The sequence below is a fragment of the Neurospora tetraspora genome (assembly GCF_033439725.1).
Source record: "Neurospora tetraspora strain CBS 560.94 chromosome Unknown B0H65scaffold_2, whole genome shotgun sequence".
Taxonomy (NCBI): domain Eukaryota; kingdom Fungi; phylum Ascomycota; class Sordariomycetes; order Sordariales; family Sordariaceae; genus Neurospora; species Neurospora tetraspora.
In genome coordinates this window covers 3428268-3448129 of record NW_026944384.1, presented here as the reverse complement: position 1 = coordinate 3448129, position 19862 = coordinate 3428268, and the positions used below count along the sequence as shown (strand labels likewise).

Below are 19862 nucleotides of genomic sequence, written 5' to 3'. Positions count from 1 at the left end.
CATGACACAAACATGCTGCCCGTCCCCAAAGTTCAGTCAACCCCGAGAATGCGCAGACCACAGAAACATGCACACGCCCTTCCCGGATTGACCTGTCTATAATACACAAAAAAGCTTCCCCCCTCCTTTTTCCTCTCCTCAGGAAAAACCAAAGATAAAAGCGCCAGGTGATGAGATGCAAAGCGCGAGGGGAAACTTTTTTTAAAAGGAGAAAATGTGGTGAGAGATGTCTATCGTTCCGTGTGAGTTGTATGCAAAGACCCAAGCCAAGCGGAACCATTGCGAGGGGGAGATTCGCAACATCCGACTTTTAATTTTTCCCGTGGCAACTTGCCGTGACTAGTTTGTACTAGATGATGTGATGAGGATGTGGCCAAAAACAGAAATGGCGCTGGTGGTGAGGGACGGTGAAACGGTATGACCCTCACCCTTTCTGTTCCTTGATACTTGGTGGGCATCGTGTGTGATTATATTACGTTGTCAACACAATGAGTAGAGTGCAAAGGTGGAGTGGAAACCAAATGCTGGCTCAATCGACCAGTGTTCTTCATCCCGGATATACATATTTCAGTTTAAAAGGGGATGTTGAGGGACTGGGCACCCTCCTGCTGCTCCTGGAGATCGACATCAGACGCCTCAATGGAGACGGACATGCCGAGCTTGGCTTGTTGCTTGAAGGGGGTTAGCAAAAGCGTACATATAGAATTAGAGGCCATTTGACTTACAGTGACGTGGTCAACATCAGCAGCGAAGGTCAGGGTGACAGGGGCGGCACCAAGACGCTTCTCGAGCAAGCAGCTGAGCTTGCCCTTGGAGTCGATCTGAGCCCTGAAGGTGGACATTCTGAAGTCGTACTTGGCACCAAAGGTGGTGGTGCCTTCCTTGGTAAGACCACCCATCATGCTCTGAGAGGGAGCAACGGAAAGGGTCATATCAACACCAGCCTGGACCCTATCCGTAAGCTTCTTCCAGAAGGAAGTGTTGAGAGCACCCTGAGCCTGGAGCTGAGCGCTAGCAACCCAGTCATCGGCCTTGTAGCGGGCAAAGTAGGAGATAGCGGTATCGGGGCCCTGAGTGAGACCCTGGCGTTGCCAGACGGCCTGGAGACCGAGGCCGAGTCTGGGAGTGACGGCCTGGAGGTAGTCGCCGACAAAGATACCGGTGAGACCGCCGTCGAGGCAAGAGGGGTTGATGGCCTTGAGGGAGGCAGTGAAGTCGTCGCCAAGGTGCTCGTGCTCAAACTGGGCCATATCCTGGCCGCCGCCGATCGAGAACTGCGTCTTGGTGATGGTCCTGTCGCCCCATCTGTAGTTGAATCTTGTCGAGAGAGCGCCCTCGTTGTCCAGGTTACCCTGAGCGAAGATCTGTTGATGCGGATTAGAAGCTGGTCCTTCTAGTCTCAAGTATCCTCCAAGCGCATACCTGGTTGGTTCCGTAGAGAGCGGCAAAGGCATAAGGGTTCAGCCTCTCGCCCATGGCAAACTGGTGGGAAACTTGGAAGCTTGGATTATAGGTCAGCGGTTGTTCAAGGAAGCCAGAACCATAGCTGCTCAGAACCCCAGGAACAAATGCGCAAAGCAGACAATGTTCCTACTTCGCAGTGCGGTGCCTGCATTGATCCCTAGCCCACAACTAGAATAAACCAACGTACAGAGGGGCGAGGCTGAAAGCCTTGGTGACGTCGGCGCGGAGGCCAGAGAACATGTAGTTGGTGAGGAGGGTATCGCGTTGGACCTCTGTCAAGGCGTTGTCAGCAATGATTGTCCATTACTCCAACGAAGAGCCGGCCGGTGCAGCATCTTGGAGCGCCGCAGTATAACGGTATGTTGTTTCCGCGCACTCCCCGCCGACGGCGCCGGGGCTCTTCAAAGGCTGAATTTGTATGGTGGCAGCAACGCACCGCGGGCGATGGTCTCGATCGTGCCGGGGTTGGAAAGACCGAACTGTTTCCTCCTTTCCTGGAAGGCGTTGAAGGCATCGGAAAGGCTCGAGTAAATGGCATTGTCGCGCAGCATCGCCAAAGGCGACTCAGTGGAAAACGAGGCCATGATTGTAACGGTCGCAGTGGACAAGGACGACGAGAGGTTTTTGGTGGGAATCGAGGACGCAACGGATGGTGTCGTCAACTGCAGTGGTGTTGCGTGGGGACAAAAGAGTTGCGGATGGGTGGTGGACGCGAGTTTGTCGCCAGTTGACTGTCCCGGAGCCTGGTTGGTTGGATGTCGCTTTGGATGGGGAGAGAGCTGTCCGACGATATGAAAATATCCGTTCCGACCAAGCTTGTCAAAGACCCGCGCCCGGGACAGGAACTTCAAGCTGGGCCAAAAATTTCACGGTGTTAGGGACACACTAGCCCCGGCTCGGCTGTTGGCCCCTGCGCGGCCTTGCGGCGGCTGCGGAGACTGGTTGACTGGAGAACTGGTCTGTGCTTCCTTAACAGTCGCATGTGCCCAGACTTGTCACCCACACCCCTAACCCCGGTCGGGCGGTGAGGATGGGGAACTCGGGAATCGGGATGACGACAGGTGGGCAGATTGGGGAAACGAGAAGGCACGGCAGAAACCGATAATTCTGGCCGCATTTAAACTTTCTTGAATCTGGATCGCCAGCACTGCGCTGTCGGTCACACGAACCAGTCCGTATAAGTTGCAATTCTTAAATGAGCCTGTAACAGCATATCGCTTGACTCCCTTCGTATCTCAAGTCTGTTTAGGTTTTTTGTAAAACTTCGTGTAGTGATGATGGTGAACCTGGTCATTATCTTTTGGTGGGGTAGGTGTTGCCTCATCTCTCATGTACACAGTGCAGTGCCCCCAAATGCCTCCACCTGTGGAGCATGGATGACTGAGGATCCGCCCTGGTCTCCTCTTTCACAAAAAGCCAAGAGGCGGCCGGCATCGTCCACCTTTTTTGGTGCCATTTCCACTCGAGCTTCCCTCACATTCGCAGTCCCGTCGCAGAACTCGCAGTCCAGTACGCTAGCTTCTGTTCGCACGATTACTTCAGTGATACTGATTGGTTTGCGATGCGCTGAAGTACCTCATTCTCTCACCACAATAATTTCTATCTTTGCGACATAGACTTGGATTTTTTTTCTGGTATCTGTTATAATATCATCCGGATCTCGACCATCTCAACCCCGCCTTATTACTATTTGGAGTTGTGAACCAGAACGTCAACCTTTGGTCCTCCTCTCGTCACCGCCGAACACTATATAGGTTGCTGTCTCGATCTCTATACCCTTTCTCGACACCTGCCACTACCGACCGCCGAGCATCATCATCATCACACCACCTCCACGGGACACGCTTTCCAGCAACTTTGCCATAAACGACGGATATCTGAAGAACCGAACAACTTGGTGGGCTCATCCTATCTTGTGGAAACATACGAGGCAAGCGCCGTTGGTGCCAGATTCGCTTTGCGACACACCCGCTTCGACCGCCGACATCATCCTTCACAACCGAAACCTCCAAGCAACGGAACGGCCCTTCTGCGTACCAGAAACGAAGCATAATTACAACGACTACACACTACTCGAGAAGCATAACATAACCGGAGACATGGATACACTCTTGTAAGTTGAAGATGACTTGCACCGTTGTCGATTCCCAATTCCTATCATTGGCGACTCTTTCAGCTGGAATTGGGACTTTGCGACCGAACAATTGCGCCGTAAACCTACCTCTTGGCCAGGGGGATCATTTCAAAAACTCCCGAGGTGGACTTGATCATAGACGATTGCTAATATTTGCAGAACTGCCGAGATTGCGGCCAACGCACCGCGGTACCGTCGCAAGAGTTCAACTTTCATCGACGGCATCCACGATGTCACAGACCAGGACAACATGGCCCCGGCCCAGCTTTACAGCACAATGTCTGGCAGGCTCTTCCATTCAGGCCGTATCGCTATCGTTATGGTTGGCCTTCCCGCGCGGGGCAAGACGTAGGGCTCTCCATAGACCCCCGGTTGCTTTCATAAGTATGCTAACAATGACTTAGTCATATCTGTGTTTCCATGGCACGGTATCTTCAGTGGTACGTTTAACTTGCTCGCAATTGTTACGCAAGTCGTCTAACCCTTTGTAGGCTCGGTGTCAAGACGCGGATTTTCCACCTAGGCGACTACCGTCGTGCTACCGTTGGCGAAGGCGGACATGTTCCCCAAGATTACTTTTACCCCAATGCCTCTCCAGCTTCGACCATGCTCCGACAAAAGATCCTGAAAAAGTGCAGGGAGGATATTTACGCGTGGCTCAACCACGAAAATGGCCAAGTTGCTATCTACGACGCCGTCAATCCTACTGCGGCTGGACGCCGTGCGCTTGCAAAGGAGTTTGCCAAACACGATGTTCAGGTGAGATTATACTGGGGCTGAGGTTCGGAGGAAAGAGTTTCGCTAATACTTTGCAGACATTGTTTCTGGAATCATACGTCGATGATGAGGAGATTCTCAAAGAAAATGCCAGAAATGTCAAGATCCATTCGCCGGATGTGAGTGCAATCAACAACAACGCCGCGAGGGCCAAGAGTACTGACGACTTTCAGTTTGATGGCATGGATCCCGATGAGGCAGCCGAACGGTACTTGAAGCGGATCGAAACTAAGATTCCGATTTTCGAAACGATGCAAGAGGAAGAATTAAACTACGTGAAAATGATCAATGCCGGTCGAGCATTCTTCTACAACAATGTCAGCTTCAACTACCTCTCGCATCGCATCGTCTTCTACCTCACGAACCTGCACATCAAAGCCCGCACAACCTTCTTTGTTCGAGCTGGGCCAGCAGAAGGCGAAGAGTCCTACAAATCCGACGCGCCTCTCTCTGAAGAAGGCAGATCATACGCACAGAAGATGACTGAGACCCTTCTCAGACATCGTGAGCAAGAAAGGAAGACCAACAGCGAACAGGCTGGCCGCGAGGTCTCTCTAAGGCCTCTGACTGTTTGGACATCCACGCGGCTCCGCACGATTCAGACGGCCGAACCCCTGAAAGAGCAAGGCTATAAGGTTCGCCAACGCTCGCAAATGAGCCAAATCAACCCCGGTGTGTGCGAGAAGTTGTCGGAGCACGCTATCCGTAGGCTGTATCCCGAGGAGGTGGAAAGGCATGAGCTTGACCCGTATCATCACCGATATCCTCGCGCAGAGGTTAGTTTTTACTGCTAAGATTACGGTGGATTCAGCTAACATAAAACGCAGTCGTACCACGACCTCGCTGTCCGCCTCGAGCCCATCATTCTCGAACTCGAGCGCGAGCAGAATGACGTTCTCATCATTGCTCACGAGAGCGTTCTGCGAGTTCTGTATTCATATCTGATGCACTGCAGACCCATGGAGATCCCAAAGCTTAAGTTTTGGAGGGATGAGATTATCGAGATCATTCCGGCGGCATACCAGAACGAAGCTAAGCGCATCCATATCCCCGGCCTCGATCCGCAGTTCACCCCCGGGTCGCCCGAAGACATCCGCATCCCCGTCCCCAGCATTTACAGCAGTAATCTGCCGCCTATTGATGGCATAAGCAGTCCTGTCGAGCCTTCCTCCATGGACAACGTTTTGACGCGGCCTCCCGAGAAGGTGGTGAATAACGCCAAGGAGATGGTGGCGGATAAAGTGGCCGATCTCGATTAAAGTAAGGCGTACTTGGACGTGGAGCGAAAATGGCGTTGTTTTGGGGTGGACGATTGTTGTTTCGAGCGATAGAGAGTTGTCCTTGACAAGATCTGGTTCAACCCACTGCCACCGTTGTTTTCCCAAGAGCACGCACTCGCAAGAAGCAGTATTCAGCCGTTCAGATATAGCGGTTAGATACAGAGAGCGAGCAAGATTTTGGAATTCGACCTACCAGAAGAGGAAAAGTATTAAATAGCGTCTCGAGTTAATGAAAGGAATTTATGTTCCCATCTGTCCACTACTAGGACGCTTTTGAGGTTCCTGGGAAGTCGGATGAACCCAGTCCATTTTCCCCCGCATGTACATGACGATTCTATACAAAAGACAACTTGAAGACGTTCTTACCACTTTCGAATTCTGCCCTGTGATGTCTGAAAAACTCCTCGGGCGTTCCTTCCGTACGCCCCTAAACTGAAGCCAAGCAGGTGCGGTCGAGGTCAACAACTCGCCGAAGTACTGCGTAAAGCCACTTCAGCCACATGTGGCACAGTCGAATACTGCATCTAGGCAACGATCCGTCATCGGCATCGCAACCATCCAACATCCAGCTCACTCACCTTCTTCACAACCCCCAAGAAGAAAATAACCACACAACCCACAAAATGTCTGACAACAAACCAACAAACACCGCCCTCGTCACCGGCGCCACCGGCCTCCTAGGCAGACAAGTCGTCAGGGCCCTTCAAGGCCTGAGCGTGCCTACTGAACTTAGCTCCAAGGCTGACTGGACGTGGGAAGTCGAGGGGACGGGATTCTCCAGGGCGGATGGGGTGAATGTGCTCAAGGTGGATCTGGAGAAAGGGGAGGAGGTGGAGAGGGTTTTGGGAGATGTTAGGTGAGTTTTTGAGTTTTTGGTCTCTATTGTTTTTGTGAGTCTTGCGTTTAGAGGGTTTTGGGGTTGGGTTGCGCCGGGTTGTGTTTGAGGGGTGTTGTTGGGGTTGGTGTATTGGGATTTTTGGAGTGGTGAGGGTTGATGGTGTTGGCTTTGAAGGTTGGATGTCGGGTGTTGCTGATTAGGCGGGTCGGGTGGGGCTGGGAGGAAGAGGATTGAAAGATTCTCACGATGCTTGGCAAAATTACTGGGAGATGATGCTTGGTTTCTCAAGTCTGACAAGAAAGAACCTCGTGATTTCTCGGGGCAGTCTCTTGACAGCTTGCCATTTTTATCATCCCGTCCTCACCTACTTGTCCTTTCTCTTATCACCGTGAAGTGAAACATACATCATCAAAACTAACACCTTCAATAGCCCTCAAGTCCTCGTCCACTGCGCCGCCAACCGCTTCCCTGACAAGGTCGACGCCGACCCTGAAGGCACCCGACTTCTCAACGTGGAAGCTACTCGCACTCTCGCCCGGGCTTGTGCTTCCCGTGGTATCCTCCTCATCTACATCTCTACCGACTACGTCTTCTCCGGAAAGCCAGGCGAGGCACCTTACGAGGCCGATGCTGCCACGGGCCCCACTAACCTCTACGGCGTTACCAAGCTGGATGGCGAGAAGGCTGTGATTGAGGAGTTCTCCAAGGCCGGCAAGGAGGGGTTAGGTGTGGTGATGAGAGTACCCGTGCTGTATGGCAAGACGGAGGAGGGCAGGAATGAGGAGAGTGCGGTCAATGTCCTTTTGGATGCAGTCTTGAAGGCGCAAGAGGGAAAGAAGGTCAAGATGGACCATTGGGCGCTGAGGTTCCCCACTAACACGGAGGACGTCGGTAGGGTTTGTCGGGGTAAGTCTGGGCTTCTGGTGCCTCTTCATCAACTCTTCTCACCCCTCGGTCGGTGCTAACTTTGGAATGCCAGACGTCGCGGTCAAGTACCTGTCAACCAGCGAAGCCGAGAGGACATCGCTACCGAGAATCCTCCAGTTCTCGGGTGAGGAACAGTATACCAAGTATGAGATGTGCCAGCTTTTTGCTGAGATCTTGGGACTTCCCATTGATAACATTGAGGCGAACACGGAGGGGAACGACCCGAACGCGAGCGTTCAGCGTCCGTATGACTGCCACCTCAGCACTAAGGTGCTCAAGGATCTGGGTATCGATGTCTCGGCTCAGGACTTTGTTGCCTGGTGGAGGAGAGAATTAAGAGCTTTCCGCCATTAAGCGAAGATTGGTGGGTTGAATCTACGAAGGCTGTGTGTACTCACTAGTAATGGTATAGCCGGTCCTCAGAGCCTCTTGCTCTCGATGTTGATTTTCCATGCAGCAAGTTGAACGTAGATCTTTCAACTGAAGTATTTCAGTTAGGGAGAATCGGCTGTGATGTGCCGGTATAAGGGTCGCCAAGTGTTGCTGAAGCTCACCGTCGAATAAACAGCTTGGCGCCTTTGTGAGGTGGCGGGTGAGGCAGGGTGGTTGGCATGTGAAATGTCGCTGAAGTTCGCGCTACCCGAAGCATTGGGGGGCGAAGACAGCGTCAACGGGGTGAGACATGTCGGAGAACTATCACCGCGATCTGAGCGCGTGAGGGTTGTAGGCAAGGCAGGTAAGGGATGTTTGTCGACGCGGGTTGCCTCTAAAGCCCTTCGTGTCAGATAGAGTAGAAATAATGTTTGCTATCCTCTTCTTTCGCGACTCGATAGCAATGACCCTTCTCATCTTACGACTTCTCGGACGAGACAAGCGACAGCCCGGACAGCCACGACAGCCACGACAAGACGGACGTAAAGTTGACGAGCTGTGAGCGTTAAGCGGCCGGCCATCTCTTCCAGCAAAAGGAGAAAAAAGAACAATGAACTCCGGACCGGTCTCTTCAAGTCCGGCTTCGGGGTCAGCTTCGACTTCCACTTCGAGGCCCACCATCGGGGTTCCAGAGCGGAAGTATATCCCCTACCGCCAAGGAGCCGAGGAGCAGCTGAAACTGACCGTGGGGAACAGGGCTGGTAGGGCCCTAAAAGCCCCAACAGCCCCAGTCATGTCATCATCAGTGGCCCTGGTGGAGACGCTGTTGGCGCCGGAGCCAGGGCCGGAGAGGGCATCCTCACCGCGATACTGCAGCGCTCTCCGGGAGAGATGCGTGTCACTGTCCGATGGCACCGTGACAGCGACACCGACCAGCAGCGTCACATGGCAGGATCAAGATCGCAGAAAGAAGCGGACGGGCGTCGGGTCCTTGGCCATCTCTGCGCCGTACAAGAAAGGGCACAGGAGATCACCGGCCACGGCAGCCGCCGACTGGGGGGGTGGAAAGAAAAAGTGGAAGAGAAGCAGGAACCCGCGGTGGAAGGAGAATCTCGACCATTTGCTGGAAGTTGAAGTGGAAATCGAAGTGGAAGCTAACACTGCAGACGCTGCAGGCACCTGCACCGCAGGTACGAATGTTACCACCCCCCTGCTAGTGGCTCAGGTACCCCAATCAGCACCTGCAGCGGCAGTGGTACCTGGGGCTGTACCCTCACCGACTACCGGTAGCGGTACCTCCCAGTCTTGGTTGACTTTTCCAAAAACTGGAAAAGAGGGAAACAAGCCGTCTCTCCCGTCCAAGCCGCCCTTGCACCACCTGCTGCCCTGCAATTCCAACGCTCGGCCGGGACAAGACAACAATGACGTGAATCGCAACAAGTGGGAGGGAGTCCCCGGCTCTGACGGCGACGGCCGGGGTTTGGGGTCCAAGCCAGCTTCAAGTTGTTGGTCTTCAAGTTCTACTTCACCGTCACTACTTCCCCATCTCCCCCCTCTTTCTTCCCCCGCGTTGAGACCCAGACTTCAGCTTCAAGCGTGCATAAGCTCAAGGGCTGGCGAGAACGTGGACGATCCCCAACATTCCAAGGGAAACGAGGATGGGTCAAGTCGCAGCAGAAGCATCAGCAGCAGCAACAGCCTGAGTCGACACCAACAATCGCGCAATAAAGGAGGCAACCAATACAAAGACAAACTTGAAAAGGACGCCGCCGTCTTCTTGTTGGAGAAAAAGGGCCCCTACCTCCCCGTGCCAATCTCCCCCTCGTTCTCATCATCCGAGCCGGCGCACCCCTCGCCCACCACCACGACACAACAGCAGCATCCCACGCGGAAGCAGACGCAGACGCAGAAGCAGACGCACTCGTACCTGGGCCCGGACCTGCAGCTAAATCTGCACACAAACCACCACCCAAACTTTCCAGCCCCAGTGCGCTTCCTTGTCTCGGCCACTGCCACGGACTGTGCAGAGGTCGATGTGGCCAAAGAGACACGCAATTGGCTTGAACAAGTATTCAAAGACACGGTCGGCGACACCACCGCCCGGGAACGGGAACTCACACACGGCCAGGACCATCACCACTCTTTTTTGCTACCACTGCCGCTTGTCTCTGGGTGGGACCATAACCCGTTCGATCCCGCAACCGGTCACGGCCGTCAACCCGTCAACGGAGCTGCCGAAGAACGACCCCGCTCACCCCGTACGGCGCAGATTAAGGGTCAGATTAAGGGTCAGGAGGGCCTTGCTCCCGACAAGGGATCTAACCTGAACGGCACCAAGGGCACCACCAACAACACCACTGGGGCCGACGGCTTGGCTTCACAAACCTCGCAAACCTCGGTGCCACGATTAGACACGGGAGCCGACAGTCAAACCCTTGCCGAACGGTGCAAGCTGGAGACCGACATGATCATGGACCACCAACATCTGCACCGCCACCAGTCCTCAGCCGTGCCGCCCTCGCCCGCACCCTCTCACTCTTCTTTCTCCCTCAGAGGCAAAAATCGGGTTTTTGGAAAACTACCTTTTCTCTCACGCGGTCGCAAGCCAGAAGGTCCAACCCGCATCGAGATCGCCTCTCCGACTTCCCCTTCTCAACCAAAACCTCCAACTTCTCCAACTTCACCAGTTTCCCCGGCCTCCTCCATGGGTGCCCCCATTGACAAGACCCGATCCAGGAGTCGGGATGCGAGGACGTATGCTGGCTCTGGAGGGCGCGGCATTGTACCAGTTCAAGATGAGGTGCCAAAGGGGGCCATCAATGGCGCTGACAGAGTAAGTCAGCCTCACAATGAACAAAATGAAGGTGGCCGACTAATGGGTTATTGTGCTAGCGCGTTACCGTTCGCTGTAAGGGCGTGACGGTGGATCTCAAGGTTGAGGTTGATACTACTACTGTGGACATCTTGTTGGCTTATGCCGACAAGACAGGCCTTCCCGTCAATGTCAACACCAGCATGGTCATCGAGGCGTATACCCCCCTGGGTCTCGAGCGACGCCTTCGTCGCTATGAACGTATCCGTGATGTATTAAACTCTTGGGACCAAGACATGCAGAACGTTTTGATTATCCAGACCGAAAACGACCGCAGCGACGAGAACCTAGACCTCGCCAGTGTTCCTCGCGAACACAAGATACCTACTGGCTTTGTCCTTCCACTTCAGCACTCCCACAGGCCTGGGAAATGGACCAAGCGTTATATCACATTGCTAGAAAACGGACAACTGGTTTCGTCCAAGAAGCCCGACGCAAAACTATCAGACAAGGACGTCTTGAGCATCTGCCATCTATCTGATTTCGACATCTACACGCCGACCGAAGCACAGAAGCGAAAGGAGCTACGACCACCCAAGAAACATTGCTATGCAATCAAAAGCCAGCAGAAAACCACGATTTTCATGTCGACAGATAATTTCGTCCACTACTTCAGCACCGAGGACGCCGCGGTTGCCCATCAGTTTTCTGCTCGCGTCCAAGCCTGGCGAAGCTGGTATCTGGTTAACAAGGTATTGCAGCTGCATAAGAAAAGGCAAGAGCGGGATGCAGAGAAACCGCCTCAACTCTCTTCTTCGCCGCACAAACCAAGAATGGCAGTTAAAGATGTCAATGTGGATGATGGCCACAAGATCAGAGTTTCAGTCGACGAGTCTCCTTACCCGATCGGTACATTCAAGCCCCTAATCGACCTGCAGCGTTTCGACAAGCCCATCGATGAGTTTGGCAAGGACTGGGAAGCCGACCGATCCAGACAACAAGCCCCGCCGCTACCATCACTTGATAAGCTCCAGAAAGTCAGAAGAGCTACACAAGAAGAGCAAGAAGCACCATTTGGCACGAGCGGTTTGCTTGGGAACATATATGAAGAGCGAAAACAGGCGCAGAAGGAAGAGGAGAGAAAGAAACCGGAGGTCGTCACCGACAATCCCTTTACCGATCGACCCAGCCTTTTGAATGGCGGATTGGTAACTTCGCCAACTGAGGAGACCGGACAGCACGATGGACGATCCGAACCAAAGGCATGGCTTCCTTCGGCAGTTGAACACACCGCCACGCAGCGCAGCACAAGAGCACCCTCTGTTCGTCGCAGTGCTCCGTCTAATCAGCCGCCGCCATCTCAGTACGCTCCATCGCATTATGCGCCATCACAGTACGCACCGTCCCAGTACGACCGTGGGCGTGAAACGCATCGTCGTCAGCAACCGAACCAGCAGCGAACACCCAGCGGGCCTCTTGTCGACCTAACTCCGAAATTCGTTGAACCACCCCAATGGTCGCGCGAAGGTAAAGGACGAGGTGTGAGGGCCCCAGAAGGCATGCCGTTGGTCGACATGGCCACAGGATTCCAATTGGCTCCCGGTGCCAAACCTCTCGACCTGCCACCCCGAACACTTGTTAGACGGGAACCGAGCATGCGAACCCCTGGTTCTCGGCCAGGAACTAGTGGCGGCCAAGCACCGCCAGGTTCCAGTGCAGGTAGTGTCCGAGCCGTTAGTCGGGCTCCCTCGGTGCGGAGCAGGATGACGAGTCGAGACGGGACTTCTGGGGGTATGAGGAGCGTGTCAGGATCGGCTTATCCACCACCTGTACCTCCTATACCCGGCTCAGTCCTCGGCAACGGGCCGAACTATCCGCCCCCCTCGTCCAGAGGTAGAGATACAGAAGGTTACCGTCCCCGTTCGTCGTCTGGTGGGCCACAACCCCAATCGAAGCAAGGTTCTCCTCCGTCCTCCGGGTATGAACACGATCGTCAACGGACCTTTTCTTTGAGAAACCAGCCACATCCGCTACTGTCATTCGATGAGGCCCTAGATGAACCGCGAGGTCTCCTTGGAAAGGCAGACAGAAGCAACACTGACTCCATGCAACGAGCACGGAGTGTCCGAGTGGGCAATTCTTCCGGCCGCGCGAGAAATGGGAGCATTTACAATTACTGATTGGCAAGATATGTGTTTAAAGAGCTTTCCTTGGACTGTATAACGAAAACTTATTATGACTTAACGCCGATCACGAGTTTCCGACCGTTTCTAAAACAATGTATGGGTTTCTGTTGGGTTATTTCATGCTGTTCAACGGCTCATGTAAAGGATGTTTTTGTCACAGGTGGTACGAACGGAAGTTATGGCTATCTGAACGTTTTGGTGGACTCGAGGATTTCCCGGCGGTGATGTTGTTTTATACCTATACTTTGACCATTTAATTCTGTTTATCTTGTCTTATTCTCCACTAGATTGATGATAGTAGGACGGCTGTGGTCCGGTTTGAGCGGTTAGGGAACTTATGGATATATCTACACATCTTATGCAAGGCGGATGGTTTAACATGGGGTCAGGCTAGGGGTTAGAGGAACATAGATAGAGAGAAGCGCTGGGGCTGGAGCAAGGCCATGGAATGAATTATACCCATAAAGAGGGGAATCTTGGGCTCGTAGGATGCATTCACAGAAATATTCATCACAGTTTTTTTAACACTCAGCAGCAAGACATAGATTCGCATCTAGCATGGGTATCTCGTGGAGATACAGGTTTGTTATTCGTGTAACCTCAGCTTGCGGCAAACGTTGTTGTACTGCAATTTGCCAAGTTGGATCCAGCATGCGATTTCAAGACAAGAGTGGGCATTTCCCCCTTCAGTTGTTCATGAAGAATCAGAATCCAAAACCAATTGTGCCACGAACCACGACTTTAAAAACGAATACGAGAGAAGAATCACAAAGAACACCCAGCACCTCTGTCAAGATACACCAGATTAAATATCATGCATGGATAGGATCTTGTAGCGGGTAGAAATGTTCCCAAACCGTTGGGATTCGATTTATTATTATGTTTACTTTCTTTTTTTATTTCCTTCCTTCTCGCCATGCATGCAAATATGTATAGCAGAAAAACAAGGCCTGGTATCTCTCGCGCGCAAAGCTCGCTAAAACTTTGTGAATAAATGGTAACGCTTTTTTGTGTTTGTGTTTGTTCCATCATCGCAATCCAACATTAAGTATATCATCTTCCCCCTCGTCCCTCAAGCAATCATTATTGTTCGTAGCTTTTCAATCGACGATTAGAATGATTTACTTGCTGCGCTTGTAGATCTTGCCAAGGAAGGCCTCAAAGACCTGCTTCTTGAGACCCTTGCTCTCGTCAATGGCATCGATCATCTTGCGGATCTCGCCGACGCGCTCCTCCTCGTACTGCTTGTAGTGGTCCTCGAGCTTGAGCTCGTCGTACAGCTGCTTGATGACCGCCTCCTTGGTCTTGTCCTTGCGGCCGTAGTTCTCCTCGAGCGTCTTGCGCTGCTCGGGCGTGACGATGCTGAGGGCCTTGTTGACCAGCCACGAGCACTTGTTGTCCTGGATGTCGGTGCCGATCTTGCCAATGTGCTCGGGCAGGCCAAAGTTGTCCAGGTAGTCGTCCTGCACCTGGAAGTACTCGCCCAGCGGGATCAGAATGTCCTCGGCCTGCTTGAGGTTCTCGGGCGTGGCGATGTCGAGCATGTACATGGCCAGGGCCACGGGCAGGTAGAACGAGTAGTAGGCCGTCTTGTAGATGACAATGAAGGTGTACTTGTCCATCGAGAAGTTGTCCAGGTCGACCTTGTCCTCGGGCGCCGTGAGCAGGTCGCACAGCTGGCCCATCTCCGTCTGGAAGGTCACCTCGTGGAAGAGCTCGAGGAAGTCGACGTAGCGCGGGTGCGAGCGGAAGTACTTCTTGAGCAGCGTGTAGATGGCCGACTCGAGCATGAAGGCGTCGTTGATGGCCACCATGCCCACGCCCTCCTGGCGGTACCAGCATGGCTTGCCGCGGCGCGTGATGGACGAGTCCATGATGTCGTCGGAGACCAGGAAGAAGGCCTGGAGGAGCTCCGTCATCCAGCCGAGCGTCGCGGCTTGGAAGTACTCCTCCTCGGTCAGGGGGCGGCCGAGCAGGATGGAGGCCGAGTCGGGGACGGACATGCCGCGGTTGCACTTGCCGCCGAGGGTGTTGATCTCGAGGGACTGCGACGAGGAAAGGCGATAGAGTCAGTATCACAGCTCTTCCTTGTCGGGACGCGACCAGATGCTCTCACCTGCTTGTACCAGCTGAGCATCTGCTCGGGCAGCTTGTATGCCTTGGCATCCTCGAGGAGCGCCTCCTCCAGCTTGGGGAAGACGCTCTCGAACTCCTTGAGGGTTGTTGTCTTGGCCATGGTTGCGATATGTGGTTTCTGCCCGAAGAAACTTTAGAGGTTGCTGGTGGGAGAAGAGGGGGAAGAGATATGTATTCAGGAGGTGGGAAATCGCATTTACTAGCTACGGAAGCAATAGGAATGTCTGTTTAGCAGAGCCAGCTTGGCTTGGTGGGGTCGGCGGGACAGCTGTACAATGTAACAATGCTAGATGTGGGAATCTCGCACCTCTTTGGGTAATATATCGGACAGGTGGAGAAAGTCTACTGTCTCCAAGATGACCCAAAGTTACCCAACACAGAGACCCAACAAAAGGGGTTGCGATAGTCAACACGGCCTAGCTATGAATGGAGAAATATCACGACCATATACAAAAGCAGAAATCCCAAGTTTGGTCGCTGAACTCCGAAGAGATATTCCTGCGATCCCTGTATACTTGGCCGCCCGCGCATCGTGGTGTCGATCCAGTGGTCGCGACTGCCCCTGCCGCCTGCGCCGTAGCCGCACTTTCACAATGTGCTGCCCCTGCCATTGATGCTGCCTGCCGGCGCAACCTTCAATGTGCACCGTGCGCGCGTTCCTGGTTGCGCTGAATGCCCTGTAGCAACCAGGAAAGGACCAACCAACAGCGACCTGGGACAACAATGTTGACGACGTTATTTTGATCCATCGGCCAACCTCACTCTTCAACATCTCTATTTCAACTCACAAAAGCGCGCCTTTGATGAATGGCACCGGACTGTCACACTTTTTGATTGCTTCATATTGGCCGGAAACCATATTTCAATAAGCTAGTGATTGGTTATCACTAAACGGTCCGCCTCCCTCTGCGATCCTTCGCCCCGCTCGGTGTTTACCTCATTCACTAACAATTAGCTCCAGCGACACAAACACTAACAACACTTGTCACGATGCGTCTATCAGCAATAGATACCCTACACCTTAAAGAAGCTCTGCAAAATGCAGTTGTAAAATGCTCCGAGCGTTGTCTTTACCAATCTGCAAAATGGTATTCTTCATCTCATCATTCCGTTATCCGCCATGCCACCTCCCCCTCCCTTGGCTAACGCAACATATCTAGGGCCGCCGAGCTTCTTGACTCGGTTCCCGACCCAGTCCTAAGTGATTTGGATCAAGAAGCCGCGGCTGGACTTCAGGGATACCAGCACCCGGCCTTCTCCTCCAACCCGGACCCAGTAGAAGCTGAGCTGGAGGCTAAGGAGCTCAGCAAGTATCTGCTCGCCAAGTCCTTCTTCGATTGCAAAGAGTTCGACCGTTGCGCTTCCGTCTTCTTGCCAGATTCACTTCTCTCCGGCCTCCTATCCACGAAAGCCAATGATGCTACTACACCAAAAGGCAAGGGCAAGGCAAGCGCCGCGCCGTCGTTCGAGCAGGCTCTCCCCTCTCTCAGTCAGAAAAGCTTGTTCTTGGCCCTCTATGCCAAAGTCATCTCCGGAGAGAAGAAAAAGAACGAAGAGTCGGAGATGATCATGGGTCCTCAGGACCTGGGCACCATCAAGAACAGCCATCTGGTTATTGTCAGCCGCTTCCTCGAAAGATGGTTTGCCGAGCGCAAGGCCGAGGACTCCGATCTGCCACCAAGTCAGGGCTTCCTCGAATATCTGTACGTGTCCCTGTGTTTACTGCCCTTTATGGGCATTGTGCTGATGTTGAAACAGATACGGAATGGTTTCGGTCAAGGAAAAGAACGAAGACGCCGCATTTGATTACCTTCTCAACAGTGTCCATCTGTTCCCATGGAACTGGGGCGCTTGGCTGGAGCTCACAAATCTCATCTCAGGGGTCGAACAGCTCAACAAGATAACCCCTGTCCTTCCGCAAAACATCATGTCTTTCATCTTTTACGCCAACACGGCGGTTAATCTGTATCAACAAGGACAAGATCTCGCTGCCTCTGTCAACGATCTCCTGAAGCTTTTCCCCACATCCTCCTTCATACTAACCTGTAGGGCTCTCTTAAACTACCACTCCAAGGACCTCTACACTGCGGAACAAAACTTTAGCAACTTGCTTGCATTACATCCCCATCGTCTCGATTCGTTGGATCACTACTCCAACATTCTCTACGTTCTCAACATGCGCCCAAAACTAGCATTCTTGGCCCACCTCTGTTCCAGCATTGACAAATTCCGACCCGAATCGTGCGTCGTCATAGGCAACTACTATTCCCTCTTATCTCTCCACGAAAAGGCTGTACAGTACTTCCGCCGAGCGCTTACGCTGGACCGCTCCTGTCTCTCTGCCTGGACGCTTATGGGTCACGAATATGTCGAACTGAAGAACACACACGCAGCCATCGAGTCATACCGGCGCGCTGTTGATGTCAACCGTCGCGACTACCGCGCTTGGTACGGTCTTGGCCAGACATACGAGGTGCTGGAGATGAATGCCTACGCTTTATACTATTACAAGAAGGCTGCTGGTCTCAGGCCTTGGGATGGGAAGATGTGGCAGGCCGTCGGGTCGTGCCTGCAGAAAATGGGGAAAGACAGGGACGGGATAAAGGCACTCAAGAGGGCATTGCTAGCGGATAGCTATTACGACTCGACGTTGAGTAGCTTTGGGAGTGCGGGACCTGCAGACAGGATGGCGCAGATGGATCCAGAGGTTTTGCTACAGATTGCTACCATGTATGACCGCCTGGGTGAGGTCGAGGAGGCTAGGGCGTATATGGAGCTTTGTGTGGCACAGGAGGATGGAGGAGCCACTGAAAACGTGGATGCTTCAGCTGTTGGCACCTCAAATCATGGCGAATCTTTCGTCGTTCATGGGGATTCGCCTGGGTCGGACGGGGATGCAGAGGGAGGGTACGAGGGGCGTGGTGGAGCTGGGCAGGGAGAAGGGACAGGAGTGACAGTAGCCACAAGCAAGGCACGTATGTGGCTTGCCAGGTACGCGATGAAGACGGAGGACTACGTTACGGCTAATCGGCTGGCCACGGAGCTGTGCCAGGATGGAGTCGAGGTGGAAGAGGCCAAAGCGCTCATTCGAGAGGTTAGGTCGAGGATGGAACTCGCTGATTTGACGGAGCGCTAGAGGCCGCCTTCTTTGGCGTTTCCCAATATTGAAGAGTACTTGCCGTCGGCAGCAATGATCAGTATTGGTAGCAACGGCGGCGGGGGACCGAGGCTGAGGAGGGTCCCAAGATCTGGACGATACCACGAGTACGTCGACACTATACCACCAATGACCGACCATGGAAGTGGTATATACGAAGACCGGAGTCAGGAAAGCGATGGTGATGAGAATGGGGGAAACGATCGCTACGATGATTGGTTTGGTGAAGGCTACCTGGCGGATGGATACGATGATGACGATCTTGACAACGACGACGATGATGATAACGGCGGTGCTCCTACGAATGCGTGAAATGCTCATCGTTATTTGGGCCTCAGATTGCGTATCGGTAGCTGGTGTTCCTCTCAAGGTATCGTTACCCACCCCGCCACCTTGGTCTTACGCAATATGTAGGATGCTCATCCAGAGCCTGGTTTATTCTGGCCCCGTTGCAGACTGCATGCCTCGAGAACCTTGGCTGTAGCTTTGGTTTGGTCGAGCATGGTCAGAGAAAGCTTTTGCTTGTCACCTTCTATTTGTTGGTTGTGTAAAGCGTGCAAGACCTGCTTCGGGTATCACAGATGTATGAGCGAGCAATGGCAGAGCATGGTCACGATGGTCAAGTTTCAGGCTTCCCGTGCATTCTCACGATCACGCGGTCACAGATTAACGGTCATCAAGGCGGAGTGACGATCCCGGTTCACGAGACCTGGTTGCATAGTATTGTGGTTAACATCTATATATGAGTTCGCAACCGACCGAGTCGTGCGTTTTTCGAGAGTTACGTTGTCCTTCCAGCCCTTTTGTCTCCGACTTGCAACCAGTCTGTTTTCCCCCGGGATGTGACGAAATTACAGCAACTAAACTTCATGACAAGAAACGATTACGCACTCGCCGATGTCCACTTGAGAAGCACGCATGAAGCCTCCGTGCGTATCACTCACCTGTAACAGCCTTAGTCGGCTCGATTTACGCCTTGCAACTCGGATCATTTGTGTTTCGGTATAACTTGATTAACGTTATCAACAAGCTCAAAGAGTTGGCTTCAGTGACCATGTTGTAAATAGGAACTCCGGTCTCTTCTGCCCAATCAAATAACACGACTTTCAACAAAACATGTGCTGATCTACTTTTAGTTAGTGGACAGCTGTCCTATCCAATCAAAGGTCACCGAGAGACACTGCTGCAGGCCGACAACAGCTGGCATGTAGGTGACGCCGACCAGGGCTGGACGACATGTCGTTCTTCTTCCACCTCTCACTTCAGACTTCCTGTGGGTATAAGCATCTCAGGGTGTTATCGGAATGAATAACTGCAGTCCGTTATTATGGGTCTACCGCTACCATTGTGCCCGGCACAAAATACCCAGGCACCAACCCCGGGTCCGGCCGGCAGGTCATACAGTTAGGGCGCGCATACTCTCGATACACTCGGACTTCCGATGTGCCGCAACTCCAGGTTATATGACAGTTACAGCATGTCAACAAACGGAAATCCGAGCCTGCACAGCTTCTCAGCCAAAGCACAGCACCGGGACTACTGGCTTGCGAAGCCCCTTCTCCGGCAATGTCCAAAACGCTCGGCTGAGCCTCTTGTCTGCTAAGACCGTCGAGTGTCGTGAAGTTTCAAAACCGACAGGCACAGAGAATGCTCCCAACGGACATCTTTGAGCAGTTATTAAAACATGATGCACCGTGGAGAGCCTGGGGACTTGGGTTTCTAACGAGAGCCGGGCAGTTTACGGCGCTTGGTGCATCCAGACCCGCCAGTTTCTGCACG

The 19862-nt window shown here is 53.1% G+C and overlaps 6 protein-coding genes across 6 annotated transcripts; 4 read left to right on the top strand and 2 right to left on the bottom strand.

Moving 5' to 3' along the window:
- Positions 1-384: 384 nt before the first annotated feature.
- B0H65DRAFT_110718 (mitochondrial import receptor subunit tom-40) lies at positions 385-2466 on the bottom strand. Its single transcript, XM_062820574.1, has 5 exons — positions 1901-2466; positions 1652-1736; positions 1423-1501; positions 726-1364; positions 385-671 (listed from the first exon to the last, which is right to left on the bottom strand). Exons 1-5 carry the CDS (start codon positions 2046-2048, stop codon positions 573-575), a joined length of 1050 nt encoding a protein of 349 aa, XP_062684509.1. The 5' UTR covers positions 2049-2466; the 3' UTR covers positions 385-572.
- A 1097-nt stretch (positions 2467-3563) lies between these two features.
- Positions 3564-5822, top strand: B0H65DRAFT_568286 (bifunctional 6-phosphofructo-2-kinase/fructose-2,6-bisphosphate 2-phosphatase; the record flags this gene model as incomplete). The annotated part of the gene is made up of 7 exons (XM_062830389.1): positions 3564-3577; positions 3758-3946; positions 4003-4038; positions 4090-4357; positions 4414-4494; positions 4549-5151; positions 5203-5822. 7 exons carry the CDS (start codon positions 3564-3566, stop codon positions 5632-5634), a joined length of 1623 nt encoding a protein of 540 aa, XP_062684508.1. The 3' UTR covers positions 5635-5822.
- A 456-nt stretch (positions 5823-6278) lies between these two features.
- Positions 6279-7774, top strand: B0H65DRAFT_421643 (uncharacterized protein; the record flags this gene model as incomplete). The annotated part of the gene is made up of 3 exons (XM_062824354.1): positions 6279-6511; positions 6924-7399; positions 7473-7774. The coding sequence occupies 3 exons, from the start codon at positions 6279-6281 to the stop codon at positions 7772-7774; spliced, it is 1011 nt and encodes a 336-aa protein (XP_062684507.1).
- A 532-nt stretch (positions 7775-8306) lies between these two features.
- Positions 8307-12974, top strand: B0H65DRAFT_110713 (uncharacterized protein). The gene is made up of 2 exons (XM_062820573.1): positions 8307-10625; positions 10685-12974. The coding sequence occupies exons 1-2, from the start codon at positions 8403-8405 to the stop codon at positions 12782-12784; spliced, it is 4323 nt and encodes a 1440-aa protein (XP_062684506.1). The 5' UTR covers positions 8307-8402; the 3' UTR covers positions 12785-12974.
- Positions 12975-13622: 648 nt separating this feature from the next.
- On the bottom strand, positions 13623-15393 carry B0H65DRAFT_457174 (farnesyl diohosphate synthase). Its single transcript, XM_062826340.1, has 2 exons — positions 14907-15393; positions 13623-14835 (listed from the first exon to the last, which is right to left on the bottom strand). The coding sequence occupies exons 1-2, from the start codon at positions 15024-15026 to the stop codon at positions 13912-13914; spliced, it is 1044 nt and encodes a 347-aa protein (XP_062684505.1). The 5' UTR covers positions 15027-15393; the 3' UTR covers positions 13623-13911.
- Positions 15394-15487: 94 nt separating this feature from the next.
- B0H65DRAFT_519246 (putative CDC23 protein) lies at positions 15488-18395 on the top strand (the record flags this gene model as incomplete). The annotated part of the gene is made up of 5 exons (XM_062828714.1): positions 15488-15820; positions 15888-16014; positions 16087-16629; positions 16685-18020; positions 18063-18395. The coding sequence occupies exons 2-5, from the start codon at positions 15917-15919 to the stop codon at positions 18393-18395; spliced, it is 2310 nt and encodes a 769-aa protein (XP_062684504.1). The 5' UTR covers positions 15488-15820; positions 15888-15916.
- Positions 18396-19862: the final 1467 nt, after the last annotated feature.

Excerpts from the sequence above, each read along its gene's own strand:
- B0H65DRAFT_110718 (XM_062820574.1), bottom strand. The coding sequence starts at position 2,048 with ATGGCCTCGTTTTCCACTGAGTCGCCTTTGGCGATGCTGCGCGACAAT. Across the intron at positions 1,365-1,422 it reads CTCTCTACGGAACCAACCAG|ATCTTCGCTCAGGGTAACCT; the intron begins GTATGCGCTTGG and ends CCGCATCAACAG. Across the intron at positions 672-725 it reads CTGATGTTGACCACGTCACT|CAACAAGCCAAGCTCGGCAT; the intron begins GTAAGTCAAATG and ends ACCCCCTTCAAG.
- B0H65DRAFT_110713 (XM_062820573.1), top strand. The coding sequence starts at position 8,403 with ATGAACTCCGGACCGGTCTCTTCAAGTCCGGCTTCGGGGTCAGCTTCG. Across the intron at positions 10,626-10,684 it reads CCATCAATGGCGCTGACAGA|CGCGTTACCGTTCGCTGTAA; the intron begins GTAAGTCAGCCT and ends TTATTGTGCTAG.
- B0H65DRAFT_457174 (XM_062826340.1), bottom strand. The coding sequence starts at position 15,026 with ATGGCCAAGACAACAACCCTCAAGGAGTTCGAGAGCGTCTTCCCCAAG. Across the intron at positions 14,836-14,906 it reads TGCTCAGCTGGTACAAGCAG|TCCCTCGAGATCAACACCCT; the intron begins GTGAGAGCATCT and ends TCCTCGTCGCAG.